Raw genomic sequence first — 16,009 nt, 5'->3', positions numbered from 1 at the left:
CCAAATGTCGGTGATGCAATTGACATGTGTCTTTCCTTTGCAATGCCGCATACCTCAGGGAAGGAATCCAAGGCCTCCCTGATGGAGAGCAGCAGTCAGGAGGGAGAGGAGTGCGCCCAGGAGGAAAGGGAGGAGGTGAAACTGCCTCGCGAGCCGGTCTCACACAGGGCTTTGGGAACGGAGCAAAGAAAACAAATGGCCACACCGCTGGAGCGCTGCCACAGCGAGGCTCCTTTCAGCTCAGAGGCAGCCACACACAACGCCAGGCGCACAGTCGACCTGCTCAACATCCTCCAGCAGGGCTGGGACCTCAGGTCGGTCCGTGCGCCGAGCCGCTCTCGCCTTCTTCCTTTGCTGTAGTTGCTTCTCTGCACCTTTCCTCTTGAATGAGGGGAAATATGAAATTATCTGATCACAACTTGTGTGCCCATTTGTGCAGAAAATACATTATTTTATGATTTTGTTTTTATGCTTTTGTGAGGTAAAGTGATATCAACATGCGTAAGGCTCTCCGAATTGGCAGAGTATGAACAACATCTTCTCTCTTTGGATATATTGTTTAATCAAGAAAAGGACAACATATACACATCATTAACACATATGTAAGGAAGTAAGTGCTAGCGATGTGAACAAAGACTGCGGTCTGATGGTGATCCCAAAAGTGTGCCTGAAAATATTAATTTAATTTAAATTGAATTTGTTGAAAAAGGACAATAACAAGTCTGAGTTTGTAGAAATTCCTCAGTGCTTGCCAGGACGCCGCATGCAGCAGGGAACATTTTAGTACATCATATCATTGTTTGTGTTTGACAGATTTTTCCAAAACATTTTTTTATTTTTCTTATCTCCTTTCACGCGTTTCATAGAAACAGTTTATCATTCCGATGCCCCGCAAGACAAGAAACATTGTGTCTCAACAAAGTTTGGCTGGAATTGACACATACCTGTTGTTGCTTTCTCTCTCCCTTTTTTTCGGATGATATGTGAGCTCATGAATTTATGAACGAGTACTGCTTGTTTTTTCTGTTATAACGGATTCCTCCTAGCAGAAGACCCAGTTGATAACCTTGTAAAATGATTGTTATTGTCCATGCTTTACCTATGCAGTTCTTGATGGTTTTCCTCCCGCTCCTCCACAGTAAAGTGCAGGCCCGGGTGGCCTTTTCCTCGTACCTGCTGCGAGTCCAGCAGAGACTGCTGGCCGAAAGCCGAGCAAATACCATCCCAGCTTGGCCAGACAGGGACAACGACCAAGTGGTATAATGATTTTATAATCTCCCATTCCTAATAAATGGACATGAGTGGGAGGCCCTGGGGCATTGCCTCCCTACATGCCAGATTTCCCCTAATTATTATTCTGTTACTCATATGTACCCTGGCTGTAGCTGAAATATGCACGAGACATTTGTGGCCGCACTGGGGGAAAACGTGGTCTCTGTAGAAGATTGGAAAGTCTGCATCGTTAGAGCATACATCATCATCATCATCATCATCGGTGACCTCAAACCCAAGGGGCAGATAGATGTGAATTCAAGTAGACTTCCAGTCTATGAAGTTCTAAAGCTTTGAACGCCGAAAGGCAAACACACAGGCAGCTCGAATAAGTGCGACAGGATGAATCAGCGATTATTATTAACAATAACAGAAATGTTTTTGATCTGCACAGGAGCTAGTGATTCGCTTCCTGAGAAGAGCAGCTAGTAACCTTCAACAGGAAATAAAGGTGGTCTTGCCCAGTCGACAGCTTTCGCTCCAAGACCGCAGACGCATCCTGTCCCACCAGCTAGGAGAGTTTATCCACTGTTACGACAAGGTGCCTGTTCCCAGTCCACCAATCTAATCTGGGAAATATACAGCGTATTGCTGCTGTCTTATTCTTCATCCATCTTCACAGGAAACTGAACATGTGGTGAAAAGAGCCGAGAGCAGCCAAGAGGCGCATTGTGTTAACCCCAGTGTGTTTCAGGAGTACATCGCTGCAGCAAGGTTAGTGAACTGGCAAACCCACTGCCCATTGTTCAGTGCTTGGCTCCTGAGTCTCGAATTTATTGACGGCACTGACGGGAGGAAGATCTCTGTCTGCTGTACGCATTCATGTTCCGTCTTCTTCTTCTTCAACAACAGAGAAAACGATCTGGAGGAAGTACTGACATACTACACACAGAAAAATAAATCTGCCACCGTCTTCCTTGGAACAAAGAAAGACGTTCATGAAGTAAATACCTTAAGAAACTGTAAGAACTCCAAAAGTGAGTTCCTCCTGCTCCTGTTTTTTTCCCCATATTTTTTGTTAGTGACGTTCTGGTTTGTGTTTAATACTTTATCATTTGAGCACACTAAACAGGAATAGCTTAGATTTGTAACACCCCCCCCTCAAAAAAAGTGTTAGGAAAAAAATGTAGTCATCTGGGGTGCAGAAAAGGTCAGCATCAACCGATTAGGACTCATTGGGGGAAAACAGAATGTGTGTCAGAGCCGAGGAATGGCTAACTGAAGATAAAGGAGCTCTGGCTTCTTTCCTCTTTTGAACAGCTCTGCCTGTGGCCAAAGAGGATTCCAGCGCTTCGGAGTCCTCGCTCTCCGGAGGGAAAGTCAGCAGTGACCCAGACATCAAGACCACCGAGAGCCGCCCGCCCGTCCGCACCGGAGACGCCCGGGCGGCCGGTGGCACTGGTGGATTCCAGCCGCGGGTCCAGGCCTCCCAGCGCCGCTCTAGCTTTCCCGTGACTTTAGAGTGCACCAACATTCACCTGCAGCACTGCCCCGCGGCCCCAACGTCTCTGCCTCTCCACTGTCCGCCGCCGCCGCCGCCTCTTCAGCCGCCGTCCTATGCTCAGTCCTTAGCTAAGTCTCACTTCTGCCATCCGGATGCGGTCTCTGACCCTCCAGCATACACGCCTGCCCTCGTGGTCACCCAGCCCCCGAGGGCAATGTGGACAGCCGTTCCCGCCGGCTGTAACACAACCATCGGTAGCGGGACGCCCACGCAGGCGCTCAGGAGGATCCAGTCCTTTACCTCATCAACGTCCGGCTCTGGAGCGGCCTCTTCCATGCTGAGTGCCTCGCACATCTACAACCAGAAGCTCTGTAGACCCACCTCTGCAGGCCAAGGTAAAGTCAGCACTCCACACGGCTGTTGTTTCTCACATTCACACGTGTTTTTTACATTATTCTGCTGTCATTCTACACGTCAGTGATCAGGATGAGCAGTTCCAGTAAGCTGAAGTCCAACTCAGCCGGGAACTTTAAGGAGTTAAACTCGCTGTCAGCCCAAGCCCAGTCCAACCAGCAGGCCTTCATCTCAGCCCTGCAGAAGCTGGCCGACAAGCAGGTCGCTCGCCACTACGCCTGCTCCAGTCACATCAACCTGGCACAAAACGTGAGTTCACCTCCACCTCCGCGGCCCGCTGAGCCAGCAGCTCCTCCCTCCGGGAGCAGGAGGTTCCATTGTTCGCCGACAAGAAGTCATGTTGAGTTATTAAGTACCTGTGAACTCATCCGTGTGATGTTTCATGTAAGGAAGACTCCGTGAGGCCTGTGATATTTCCCTTTGTCGATGCGTGAACCTGGCTCCGACCCCATGCTGATTGGCGGCATCTAGCTGCTTCTTCGTTCAGCAGACCCTTTGGGGCTGTTGCTGCCTCGCACCGTCCTCCTCCAGTCCTTTGCTCGCCTGCAGTCGGTGGTGGAGGGGTGGAGAGGGATCTGGAGCTGGGGTTTGAAGCTGGCCGGCCTAAACAGTAGTGAGCTGCACGAAGCCTCAGCTCTGTGTGAGGTCTCATTATCAGATGCTCCATGGGGGAGTGATTTCTGTTGATACTTAACAAGCAGACGGTTTTTTGGGGGGGGGGGGTAATTGATGCTTATAAATAGAGGAATGTGGCAAATTGGCACCGAGTAGGGGAGCAGCAGCTCCATCGGCTCCATCACCACCTTCTCCTATATTCCCCAAAGGTTTGTCCTTCGCTGTGGGGAGCCCCACACCGTCTTTTCCTTTGGACTCTTCATCATCCTGTCTATCCGAACAGTGCTTCCTGTATTTCTTATGTCTAGTTAATCCTGGACATGGCAGCAGTGTATTTTGTTGAGTGATATAGTCCAGGCTCGTTCACTTAAAAGCTCAAAGAGGGAATTTTGTGTCTTCTTTTTTTCTAGGGGTTAGATTTGGTCATTAAATCACTCGCTGAACTAAATGGAGAGAGCTGTAAACACGAACAACACTCCGTCGCCCCGGTTGAACTCTAATGTTTAAGTAACAGCTCGCTCTCAAACTGCTCAGAATGTATACAAAACAGGAACGGAACTGGAGTTGGACTCAATAATGTGAGTAAGCTTTATGTGCTGAGATGCGTGGATATGAATCCTTACAGTGGGTACGTGGGACCTTTACCAATGTGGTGTAATGGCAATTATGCAAACTGGACACTGTGCATTTTATGTTAAAGATGTATTCATCATCATACCGGGTATGCAGAATTGAAATGGCTTATCGTGATATAGGATACGTGCCAATTTGTCCAAAAGCCTTCTGGAATACTTTTCCACTTGCGTCTTTTCATTTCCTTAGTTTTCGGAATACGTCCAGTCTGCCCTCAGAGCTGCGGCTGAGTAACACCACGCTGACACATTTTTTCACGTCGTACAAGGCCTGGCGGCATTACAATTTTCCCGACGGACTATTTAGTGCACGGGAGGAAATAAAGTAAATAAAACGCCACGGCAGGATAATTTATTCTCCCGTTGGCGTTCCCTGAACATAATTCCCAGGGCAGCACGGAGCAGCACAGTGGTGCAGTTGCCGCGGTAGTCGTAAACAGATTTGGGCTGGCAAGTCATGATATAGCGGATCCTGTCAGAGATGGAGACGGGAGGAGGGGACCACCTGGATTTAGTGCTGAGCGGAGACGAGCTGTGCCATGCGCGGTGTTTACATTTCACACAGCCCCCCAGGAGAGCAGAGAATAGGGTGGTCGATGTGTGGGGGGGGGGACCGATGTGAGTGGCTATTCGTCACGTATTCCCATTTGCTTTGACATGTTGGGCTTAGCAGGGTGTTTTTGGTGGATGACTCACTGTAACACAATACATACGTACGTATTGTTAAAACCGTGTAATGAAACTGACTTTGAATTGGTTGGATTTGAATGAGCCATTGAGGTTTTCTGCTCTGCCCACAGCTGAACAACCTGAACCTGGCAAACAGGATGCTGAGCAGAGAGAGCGTCTCACTGGACACCAAAGCGCGACGCACCGCCGCTGCGGCCCGAGGGCCGGTGAGAGCTGTTCACTGCGGAGCAGATCTGCGTAGCAGCAGGTGAGTCCAAAGACATGGGACGTAGACACAGACTATTTCCTTTTTTTTTAAAGTACTATACAGAACTGGAGGTAAAAAGAAAAATGGCAATTCAAAAGTACTTTCTCTGCAGTACAACTAGAGATGGACCAATTTGACGTCAGATGTGAGGACGACTGATCCTCATTCAATAAAGTTTCTCCCTCAATAAGTAAAACCGATTCTACCATCAGTAACATTCCTGGTCATGGCGGGCAGCTTAGTGCCACAATCCCACATGTTATCCTCGCTACAAATGACCGTGATGGGCTCTGCGCAGTGTGGAACGAGATCTTTAAGATGGGACTAAGGCGTCAGATCGGTACCTGAAATCTACACCCTGAAGTTATGTATGTAAAAAAAAATTAATAATGTATCCCTGCATCGACATTTACAGTCATTGTCCGTTGCTTATTATTTCTCACATTGAGGTACTGTGTATAATCAGTAACCTTTCACATTTCCTCCCCATTTTCCCTTTCACTTTCTGTGATGACCTTCAGTATTACAGCAAATTCTCTATTGTTCCAGCTTTCACTACAGCACAAACCGAACCTCCGCTCGCTCCTCAGTGCTCCTTCAGGTCAAATTGCACTTTGTGTCCAAGTGAACAGCGCATTCACTCTTCCATGAGGCAGAAGAGAAGGAATCGTGTGTTACAGTCGCCCCGCGGGGAACAGATCATTCCTCTGAGCGACGCTTTGCTGATGTAAACCTAAACAGGTTTGTAGTTTATATAAACTGCCGTTCATGTTTTTCTTTTAGAGATATGTCATCAGGCCGAAGAGTTTAAATGCTGCAGTTGGGTTTTCATTCTTGAGATTGAAGTGTTTATAAGACAGAAAAGCTGTTCTCACCATCAAGTGTTAATCACTTTGGACAAATCGATATCCTGAGGATTTTCTGTGCAATCAACTTTACACACACGTCTTTACTAGACACTTGGATTGCGGCAGCCTACTTGGTCACACTCAATAGAATCTAAATGCTTTTTTAATGGTCTCTGACAAATTTTTAGCTTGAAGATTGTTAGTCTTTGGAAAAGGATCGGGCAGCGCCAGCACTCCTCTGGGCAGGTTAGTTCAATACGCCTGGAAATGGGCGTTTTTATTCTCTCTTTATTGTGCGGCTGAGTTACACTAGAATTGGCCGCTGAGTGTCGGCGGTGTGTGAAGCACGCTGGCGGCTTGAGACGTTGCCTCGGTGGGTTGGAGGCAGCGGTGAGGGAGGGGGGGGTGCAATGTCAACACCCACGTAGTCTGTCTGCTCCGAGCTCCCCTCGCCTCGCCTCCCCTCGCCTCCCGCTCCCCCATCCCTCGCCCCACATCGCAGCCCTCTCCCGTCGCTGTGAGGAGAGCAAAAGGAAACAGAAGGACAGAATCTATGATCACACAGTCGCTCTCCACGGCAAGCCGGGGTAATAAAACGGCCTGTTTGAAGGTCTAATCCGTTGAGGGCCGAGCATATATGGTCACTCCACTTTATTTTTGTCCTCGTATGTGAGTGACAATGTCTCCGGCAGCTTGGCCTTGGTCTTGGATTCTGTTTTTCCAGTGCCGGCCTTCCTTATGTATCGAGCTGTCAGGGAATTCCAAGAATGTCTGCTGGCGTTTTGCCTTTTTTAGCGTTTTATTTCTAAAAATCAAGACGGGAGATTTAATACAATGTATAATATAATGGGTGGCTTCATGATACTGAAGTAACAGAAGTCCCCTTTTGGTCTCCCTTTTAACTTTAGAACTCTAGCGCTGTAATGGGATCACACAGTCATTCCCTTTTAAACATCTGTGCTTTTCCTATACTTTGTTGGCACTTCGTTCAACACAAAATACATTTACTTTACATCAGCTTTTCACATTTCAGGTTAATAATTCATAGAGGGTGGAATATACAGTAGCTTTTGTTCCAAATCTCTCCAGGATACACACAGCCGCATTTATCTTCCCATTTGTCACTGGCTCGCAATACAAAAGCTCCCTTGTACCCCATTACTCCGAGCCCTCGGTTTGGCTTTCACCTCTCGTTGCAGTGAAATGTTTTTAATAAGATATTAGGATAAATTGCCTTGATTTCACCTCGGAGCTGTTTCTTATAACAGAGAATTTCCTGTGCCCCCCCCCCTCTACCCCACCTCCCTCCACACCCGGGCCCCACGGGTTTGTGCCAAACACACTGAAACCGTTAAGCACACTGGCTCTTTAAGCAACCACAGGGGTGAAGTAGGATGGGTTTTCAAAGAGCCGGCAGCGGCCCTTTGAAGTGCCGCTCGCCGGGATCTACCAGGTATGCTTCATCAGCACTATTAGAGCTGCTGCCTCACTGCAGCCGGCTGACGACCGGAGGTGCCGTGAGACACGCCGCGGGGTCCTCGTGCACCCACGGCGAGCTGGTGGCTCAGTTCCGGGCGCCGAAAACCCCTCCCGAAGCGTTTGTGATGATTTCCATCCGACGTACCTGAGAGATGACGTGAGCAGTGCGAAGCACTCAGACACCCCGACTGAACGTCGATAATAGACAGACACGTGTTGCAACGTAGCATCTTACTTGGTTTGTCTTGACCGTTGCGGTTTAGATTTGAATTAGTATCTAGCAATAATGTGTCTTGAGCTGCATTCGCACCACGGCCACAAAAAAACACCGTATTTTCTTCTCACCGTACGTACAAATGACCACAAACCAAACATGTGTTTCCTCTGCGGTGTTCTCTCCAGGACAGCTAGAACTGAGAAATACCAAAACTTTTTAGTCTCTGTTCAATACTTTGGTAGATTGATGTTTGACTTGGTCGAATGTTCTTAGAACATACCATTCCAAAAGATTTTATGACATTTGCTGAGCCAGCAACCCGACTAATCAGAACAGCTCTGTTGAAAATGTCTTTGATGGAGTTTGGTTTGATGTCTCTCTTCCCTGAATTTAAAAGAAGAGACTTTTTTTTATTCTCAACTATTGGAGCCAGATGTGGTAATGGGAGGGGGAACCCTAAAGGTAAGAGAGGGACATTCTAGTGAACTTATGGATTGAGGCTGCAGATATAGATTGTGCAAATGTCACTTTTTTCAGTATTGTCTACTGTGTTAAACTCAAGCTGTTAATAGATCGGGAATTGCACTAGTCATGTAGACATTTACTAAATTAAGTTCACCAATAAACTTGACCAAGACACATTTGTGGTGCCATCATCCAGTCAAAAGTAAACTATATAAACAGCACAACTAGCTGTACATTATTTCCCTAAAACAGATTTTAGGGGCCAAAGTGTTAGTTTCAGTATCTTCTATTGCTTTCTACTTCTTTAACTAAAGCCTCCGGACCTATTTTTACACCGCTGCAACAACAAAATGCCCCACTTTTTTGTGTTTTTCTTGTCACGGGTCAGGTTGTTACAAACAATCGACCGCTCCACGGGTGGAAATGCCCTCACCCTCTCATCCACGTTCCCACATAGTCAGATCGAAGCCGCGCATGTGCTTAACCTGCACGGCCGCGTTATTCTACAGCGAGTCGCATCAGCGTATTAAAAGCCGGTCGGCTCCGCGGGGGAGGAAGCTGACACCGACGGGCGGTCCTCCAGCCCGTGTTGTTGGAGCCCCGTGCAGATTTGCTGTCCCGGTGATGAGAAACTCAGCTGTGAAGCTGCTCTTCTCGAGCCGCGGGCCCCTGCGTCGCTGCTTTTAAATGAATGGTGATTCTGTTGAACTGGTTTTTCCTCGAGGTGTCTAAAAAAAAAAGAAAGAAAAAAAGACTTCTCCTCTGGGCCCTTCTGCAACATTCTGGTCGTGGAAACGTGAATGCCCCCGACCTGAGAAGTGATCTGTTTTGCACCATGTGCTAATAAACTGGTAGCGCTGAAGGTCCCTGTGGTCCACTAGGGAAACTTGCCTCCGAGCTGAAGGAAATGACTGTTGTAAACAAAGAGGGAGTTTTTGTTTTGTCTCCTGGCCGTGTAGAATCTCTGGCCTTTGCAAGGTTCACAGACGGGCCTTTGTTTTCCAGCAGCTAAAACACATTGAACCGGCCCCCACGCTCACACCAGTTGTTTTTGCGATATCTGCGCCGTTCTGTTCACATGAGTTTAAGACGCCTTGTGTCACACGGGGCAGGAATATGTTTTCACTTGAGCAACACGAGATTATTATCCCACAGTATGTATTGTTCAAGATTAATTGAAATCTAATTTTGGATTGGCTCTAAAAATACAGCGGCTATTGTGATTTTAGGTCTGCAGTGTTTCCTTTTACTCTCCACCAATGGAGAAATGTTGTTGCATGGAATGGGGGGAATTTCTATGGATTTATTTTGTGATTATGACCCCCAGGGATCCCATTTCTCCAACGCTACTTATATCCATCTCTTCAATTTCTTTTTTTTTTTTCTTTCTCTGCACTACCAGCGGTGCTATAAATGGCACTTTTCTTTTTGTAAAACTCAACGTAGACTTAATTGAAGCATGTCTGAGAGTATCAACCTCATTGCTTTAACAGAACAGAAAAAGCTGGCTTAGTTTTAATGACGAATAATCCAGTTACAAACTCGTGGAACTCGTCAGAAAGGTTTGCCTTCCAGCTCGTGGCTTTGTGATGCGAATGGAACGTGAAGCTGGTGGAGCACTGAGGCAGAGAGAAAAGGTTTTTAGTTCAGCCTGTATTCGCCCTCTACTTTGACTCTGATCTGCACGCTTTGACTCAAGGTTTGTGGAGGCGGCAGCCGCCGAACGGGACTTCGTAAGCTACCGTGTTTTTTTTTGCTGCTCAACAAGTTGATGGAAATCGGTCAGTGAATTACGCACTGCAACGTCTCAGCTTTGGTTGGATGGCAAAATAACCCGACAAGGAGAAGCAAAATACTGTGGTATAACGGCTTACTATTGAGTAATTTAAGCTCGTGCCATTTTGCAATATTGCAACGTAATAAGTATAAGTAATTATTTGCTATTAAGATGGCTCAGTTGTACGTCAGTTGCTCAACTTAAGTATGTCATTATTTTAACATGATTTTTGCACTCCCACTTCAGAATGTATGCTATAATTATATTTAGTCACACCTCGTCTCCTCTCCTGTACTCTTAACTCCTGATCACCTCTGATTGTTATATGAATTCCAAGTTCCACCCGCCCAAATAAGGAAAAAAAGAACGCTGCTTACCTCAACCATTACTGCCTGCCGTTTACAATAATCTAATAGATGTAATGTATTCAGGATCTTATTTCCTCACCACAGACTTTGGAGCTTTTACCAGTCCAGAGTTTTCTCACACATGATTTTTTTCCTCCAAAAATAAGTAACATTCATTCGACACACTTGGCGTGCCGAGGTGGCGTTTACTGCAACGCGACCCAGTTTGCATGAACCTGAAGCAAACCTGTACGTCTTTGTACGTCTTCGGTTAATTCTTCTCACGGATCTCTTCGTTCTTGCTCTCCCAGCCACATGCCGACGAAGCACGAGAAGGGTCTCCAGGATGGTCGGATGCAGAGTGCCTATAACTTGGGGACGGGGGGGAGCCCCCTTCAGCGCCACCCGCCCACCCAAGAGAGCTACCAGCTTCAGTTTGCCATCCAGAAACTGCAACAGCAAAGACTTCAGTCCCAACAATTTCTGGACCAAAGCCGTCATCACAGACACCAGGTATATAAGAGCGTTCTCTTTATTTGCCCCCGTATTTCATTCCCACAGCATCATGTTACTTGGGTCAGTCGTAATATCAATTACTCAAAAAACTACAGCCTGTTTTTTGTGGTTGCTGAATTAGGGTCAATCAAAATTGACGGTGTAAAACTACATCCATATTAAGAAGAAAGCTCTCATGTGAGCATTTTCAAACCTATTCTGAGATTCTCTTTCCTAACTACTCAACAAAATGGTGCTCAGTTGGAATATTCTTGTCAACATAAGCTCATTCCCGGAGAGCTAAACATGACTCCTCACTCAAAGATGACATTGTTTGGCTTATCGACGCTGCTGCTGGTGAGTAATCAAGGAATTATGAGTTTGTACTGTAGGTAACAAAGCTCCATTTGTATTCCAATTACAACACACATACGATTTTGGAATAAGATAAGATTTTAGTAATGTAGCAACATTTCTTGTTTTTTTTTACGCCTGACTAGCGACGACAGATGAGACTTTCTTAGAGGCAGATTCGAATGATAAAGAGCTTGTGTTCATTTTGCGCTGCAGACATTTTCTATACAATTGCTTTGAGGGCGGATTTTGATGGGTTTTGTATCCGTCTATGGAAATAAAGAGTTTCATGGGACAGCTTAAGGGAGGGATGATTTGACGCAGCCGCCTCTTTCCGATCCGTCCTCAGCAAGGCGGTTGCTCTAACGTCATTGTCTTGGTCAGGCCTTAATTAATGCAATTAAGGTGGTATTTGTCTTGGCTCGGTCGGGCAGCCTTACGCGAGGCTCTTTATGAAAGTGATCCCGTGCTTTCCCTCTGTTCCATTCCCCTTTTAATTTAGTCCCATAGCTGGTACAGAGTTGACCACATTTCCTTTGTTGCTGTCCCATCACACTTCTGCATGTGTTCTTTATAACGCAGCCGTCCTGTTGCTCAACCCGCCCGAACTGAGCTCATAGGGACTCTGACTCTGGATATCGCTCCATCAAATCACGAGATCCCTCCCTGAACCCCCCCCCACCCCCCCCAGTTCGTTCCACCCACATGGACCCGACCCACCAAAACGTATCTTTGCTCGGCCCCGAGAATTAGTCATTTTCACGTCACTGAATTCACCTTGCTGGCTTTTCTAAAAAAATCAATTGATCATTCAGGAATAATTGAAGACACAAAGGAATCGCTTCATGTGTGAGTGTGTTCTTCTGTGAGAGGAGAAAGAGAAAAAGAGGAGGGGGGGGTGGGGGGGGGGCGGCTGTTCCGGCGCTCCGGTCCACGTTCCAGTTACTGGGAGCAGACTGCGCGGCTCCTCCACAGGGCTTGGCTCCGAGCCACCTGGCACCCAACGAAAGGTGGCCTTACTGGTCCCGCTCTAACTGAATTGGCGACCGAAGGCCCCCGCAACCTGGAAACTCCGCTTCTCATTTATCGACACACACACACACACGTTTCATCAGATATCCCTCTGTCACGCGGCCGGCCCTTTGAACTGTGAGGCTGGAAAACCATCGGCCGGTTAGATAGCCGTATAAAGCGGCAGAGCAAATAGTATTGACGTGAGATGTGGAAGGAATGTACGCAAAGCATTCACCGGCACTTCAAGGGCCGAGTGAAATGTAGCAATACATTATTATGTCAAAAAGAAAATAGTATCCCCCCCCATTCCCCCACCCCTTCCCAAGCCTTTGCAGAGGTCTTTTATAAACAAATAAATAACGTGAAGAATTTGCTTTTTAGTGCAGCCAACTGCAATGGTGTTGTTTTGATACTGGATGGCATCTATAAATCTGCACAAATTCACATTTCACCGAAGTGGTCAGAGACTCCATTTTTTTCCCCCCCACGATCGACCCCAATCTCGATGTGCTTGCTCTTCCTGCTGCTCACGGAATCGTGTCACCACATTTAGAATATGAAACCTGGCATAATTGACACTTTGTCATTCTCAAAAGCCAATAAAGTATTCTATTGCTACGTTGCTGCTGATGTCACTTCTTTTGATGATTTTGATCTCATTGTTTTTTTTAACGAAGGTAAATGAACAATCCCGAATGTCTTGCTGATCTCAGCAGTGCTTTGTCCCACTGTGGTAACCAATAGTTGATCGATGATTAGTCACAAGTGCTCCTCTTACAGTACTAGCAGCTCTATCATACGTGTTAATGCTCTTTAAACTACAACTGCAAACAGAGTTGATGAAAGCACATCCAGCGGCTCCATAAAACTAACCTTGAACAACTGTTGTTTTTCTTCTTCCTTAGGCTCAATTCCCAGACCAGACCGACACTCCTCACGCCCAGCCTCCCAAACCCTCATCCGGCTGCCCTCCGTCCGGCTTTCATGTCGGGTCCAATCCCAGTCACGGCCACAGCCACATTCAAACCTCTGCCCGTCCTGCTCTCGCCCCGAAGCCACCCAGCAGTGCCCGAGAGGGTCGGATCAGGAAAACGGCAACAAAGCGCCTCATCAAGTAAGAGCGGCCAAATTAAGTCCTGATTCTTTCTGACTCCCGGCGATACGGCGACGTCAGCTGAGAGTTTGACAGAGTCGCCGTGTAATTTACACCCCCACTCGGTGATTGCAGGGCGTCGGCATTTGATTGGCCGCTGCCTGTGGATTGAGACCTAGCGCATGGCATCGGTGAGTTAAAGGGGATACGCCTCATAATAATGCGAGTTACATATGTGGAGTACTCGTTTGGCCCGCCGGGTGTATCTGCCTGTTCAGTAAACAACGTGATCACAGGCCTGATTTCTGCCTGAACTGTAAACAGAACGTGGTTAAGTCGAAGGGCCCCTGGGCTCCGAGCGCCGTTTCATTTCTGTTTGGTTTGGAGATAAGCGGAGGAGCGCAGAAGGGAAAATGACAGGAAAGGAGGGAAGTGGGGCTGAAAAGCTGAACTATTTCCCCCTAAATTTGGCCAAATGACACGACAACAGCAAATCGTTTGTTTCCCAGTTGCCGTGGCTCTTTGCCACGAAACTAATTGAATTCATTCATTGCGACTCTTTCCGGTCTCCCGACAATCTAAGCGGTGTGAGTTGCAGTAGAAGTGAGCGAAGCCCTGCTGACGTGTTACGTTCAGTCATCATACCTGACTGGACCGACTGTAGCTGGCAGGCGAGGAGTTAAGAGGGCAGGGGCGCGGCGCAGGGGTTGCAGAATAGGTTAGGGCGGCCGGGGAGGTGCTGTGTTTGCTCCTGTGTGTGTGTGTGTGTGTGCGTGTGTGCGTCTTCCTGGCAGTTGCCGTGTTTACCCTCTGCTTGTGGAATTCCAGAGCCCCCTCACACTCTCCTCTCTCCTGCATTTTTGTGGTCGACCGGTGTGACACGGGAGAGTGTGGGAAAAACGGAAGCTTCAGGGACAAAAAATGCACAGATGGAAACAATGGAGAAAAGAATAAAGAGAGGGGAGGAGAAAAAATGACAGCGAAAAAGGGGAACTCAGTCCAGGAGAAAATAAGGGGGATAATAAGTCGCTTCCCTTTTATTTCCAGCGCTCATTTTAGGGGCAACACAATACCTCTGTTATTGAGGCACATCTGAAATGCATCCCAGTGTGGACTTATCACAGAAGTACTCTGCCAGGTGTATTCAAACAGCTCGAGGTCATCCCGCCATCCAAACTCCTTCTTCCAATCAGTTGCTGAATTTAAAAAACGCTGCTCAATACGAATGTACCAGCCGTGGCCTCACCTGGTGCTCCACTGAGCAATACGCCCCTGATCCTCCCCGACAGACGGTTTCCGTACTTGTTTAGGGAAGGAAGTCAAAATCCTGCAGTGCCGTCCGATCAACGTCTTCTCAATCTGCTGTCAGCATTAACCTTTAACTGAAGATCAACCGATGCTGAACGGACCTCGGCAAAGAGCGGCGATGCCTTTGATTTCCACGCTCCCCCGACATGCGTTACACTTGCTTGAGGCGAATGTGCTTCCCGTTGGTATCCTCTCAGCAGGGCAGGGCTCTCTGGTCCATCAACATACCACAGCTGCCGAGTGGAGGGGCTGCGAGGACGCAATGTGGTATAACTTCAGGGAAGGCTTTGAAAGGAGCAATTTGTAACACAAGTAAATGAGCCTGTTTGGTATTTTGTTTGTGAGGTTTCGGCTAGACGCAGGCCGTAACTGCGGAAACCCGGGCTGTCGTGTGGCATTACTAATAGGGTGACAATTACAGCGCCACCATTAATGTCAGCCCTGCTGCTGCTCTCACTCCCTATTAACCAGCCACAACAGTAGTGGTTTTTTCGCAGGATGCCGTATACACACGGAAGCGGCCAAAAGTGTGTTTATGGTTAAACTTTATCCCCTTTGGTCAACCCGAATAACATCATTACGACATGCTAGTTACCTGAATACACAAAAAGCAGCACATCGGCCATGTTTACACGAGGACTCTCGCGCTCTCTGCGAGCAGTGCGAAATATTCTTTTACTTTCAGGTTCACGTTTCATCCGTGCGTACGGCCAGTTCCGATTTTCTCCTCAGCCGCGGTGTTTCTGGCCGCTGCCCGGCTCTCGAAAGTGACAGAGTTTAGACTATTGACAAAAAGAGTGATGTGAAAAACCCAGAGGTCAAGTTTTCTCCCCCCCCCCCTTTTCGATGTGAAAGGGGTTGCTTCCTGTCGAAGGTATGCCACGCTTAAAGTGGGCCAGTTCTATTTGTGGTTGTGTAATGGTATGAAAGAACAACTGTGCAGTCCCTTACAAGGAGGCAGTGTGTACCCTCATTACCTTGTTAATGCTCCTTTGGCAGGTTGCTGTTATGGGGCGAGAGGTTAATGCTAGCTAAGCTTTATTTATTGTTCCCCCTAAAAAAAAAAAAATGCTTAGCAGATTTAACGTATGAAGTTACAGACGTGTCTGCTCCCGCGCTGCGCTTCAACGGGGCTTATAATGGTTTATTCTTTCAAAACACTGTTTTTGTTGTCTGCTTGTTTGAAAAAAAAAAGCAATATAATCCACATCTATGATCTGCACACTGAGACAAATACACACTACGGTATGGACTGTCCCCCCCCCCGGGAAGAAAGGCCGCGTGAACCCCTTCTGTGC

At 47.4% G+C, this 16,009-nt stretch overlaps 1 protein-coding gene across 3 annotated transcripts in view; it reads left to right on the top strand.

Moving 5' to 3' along the window:
- The window catches only part of ttll5 (tubulin tyrosine ligase-like family, member 5), a 37,712-nt gene that overhangs the window by 17,131 nt on the left and 4,572 nt on the right, over positions 1-16,009 (top strand). For 2 of the 3 annotated variants that reach the window (XM_040199149.2, XM_040199147.2), the window contains exons 20-29: positions 59-314; positions 1,140-1,257; positions 1,667-1,813; positions 1,895-1,986; positions 2,125-2,249; positions 2,533-3,111; positions 3,195-3,379; positions 5,178-5,314; positions 10,759-10,960; positions 13,216-13,424. In XM_040199149.2, coding sequence (XP_040055083.2) covers positions 59-314; positions 1,140-1,257; positions 1,667-1,813; positions 1,895-1,986; positions 2,125-2,249; positions 2,533-3,111; positions 3,195-3,379; positions 5,178-5,314; positions 10,759-10,960; positions 13,216-13,424 — 2,050 coding nt within the window. Of the gene's footprint in view, positions 1-58; positions 315-1,139; positions 1,258-1,666; positions 1,814-1,894; positions 1,987-2,124; positions 2,250-2,532; positions 3,112-3,194; positions 3,380-5,177; positions 5,315-10,758; positions 10,961-13,215; positions 13,425-13,538; positions 13,595-16,009 lie in introns of all 3 variants that reach the window. The other variant, XR_013452803.1, reaches the window with a different exon arrangement.

The sequence above is a fragment of the Gasterosteus aculeatus genome, chromosome 15 (assembly GCF_964276395.1).
Source record: "Gasterosteus aculeatus chromosome 15, fGasAcu3.hap1.1, whole genome shotgun sequence".
NCBI lineage: Eukaryota > Metazoa > Chordata > Actinopteri > Perciformes > Gasterosteidae > Gasterosteus > Gasterosteus aculeatus.
This window is presented reverse-complemented; position numbering and strand designations above follow the sequence as displayed.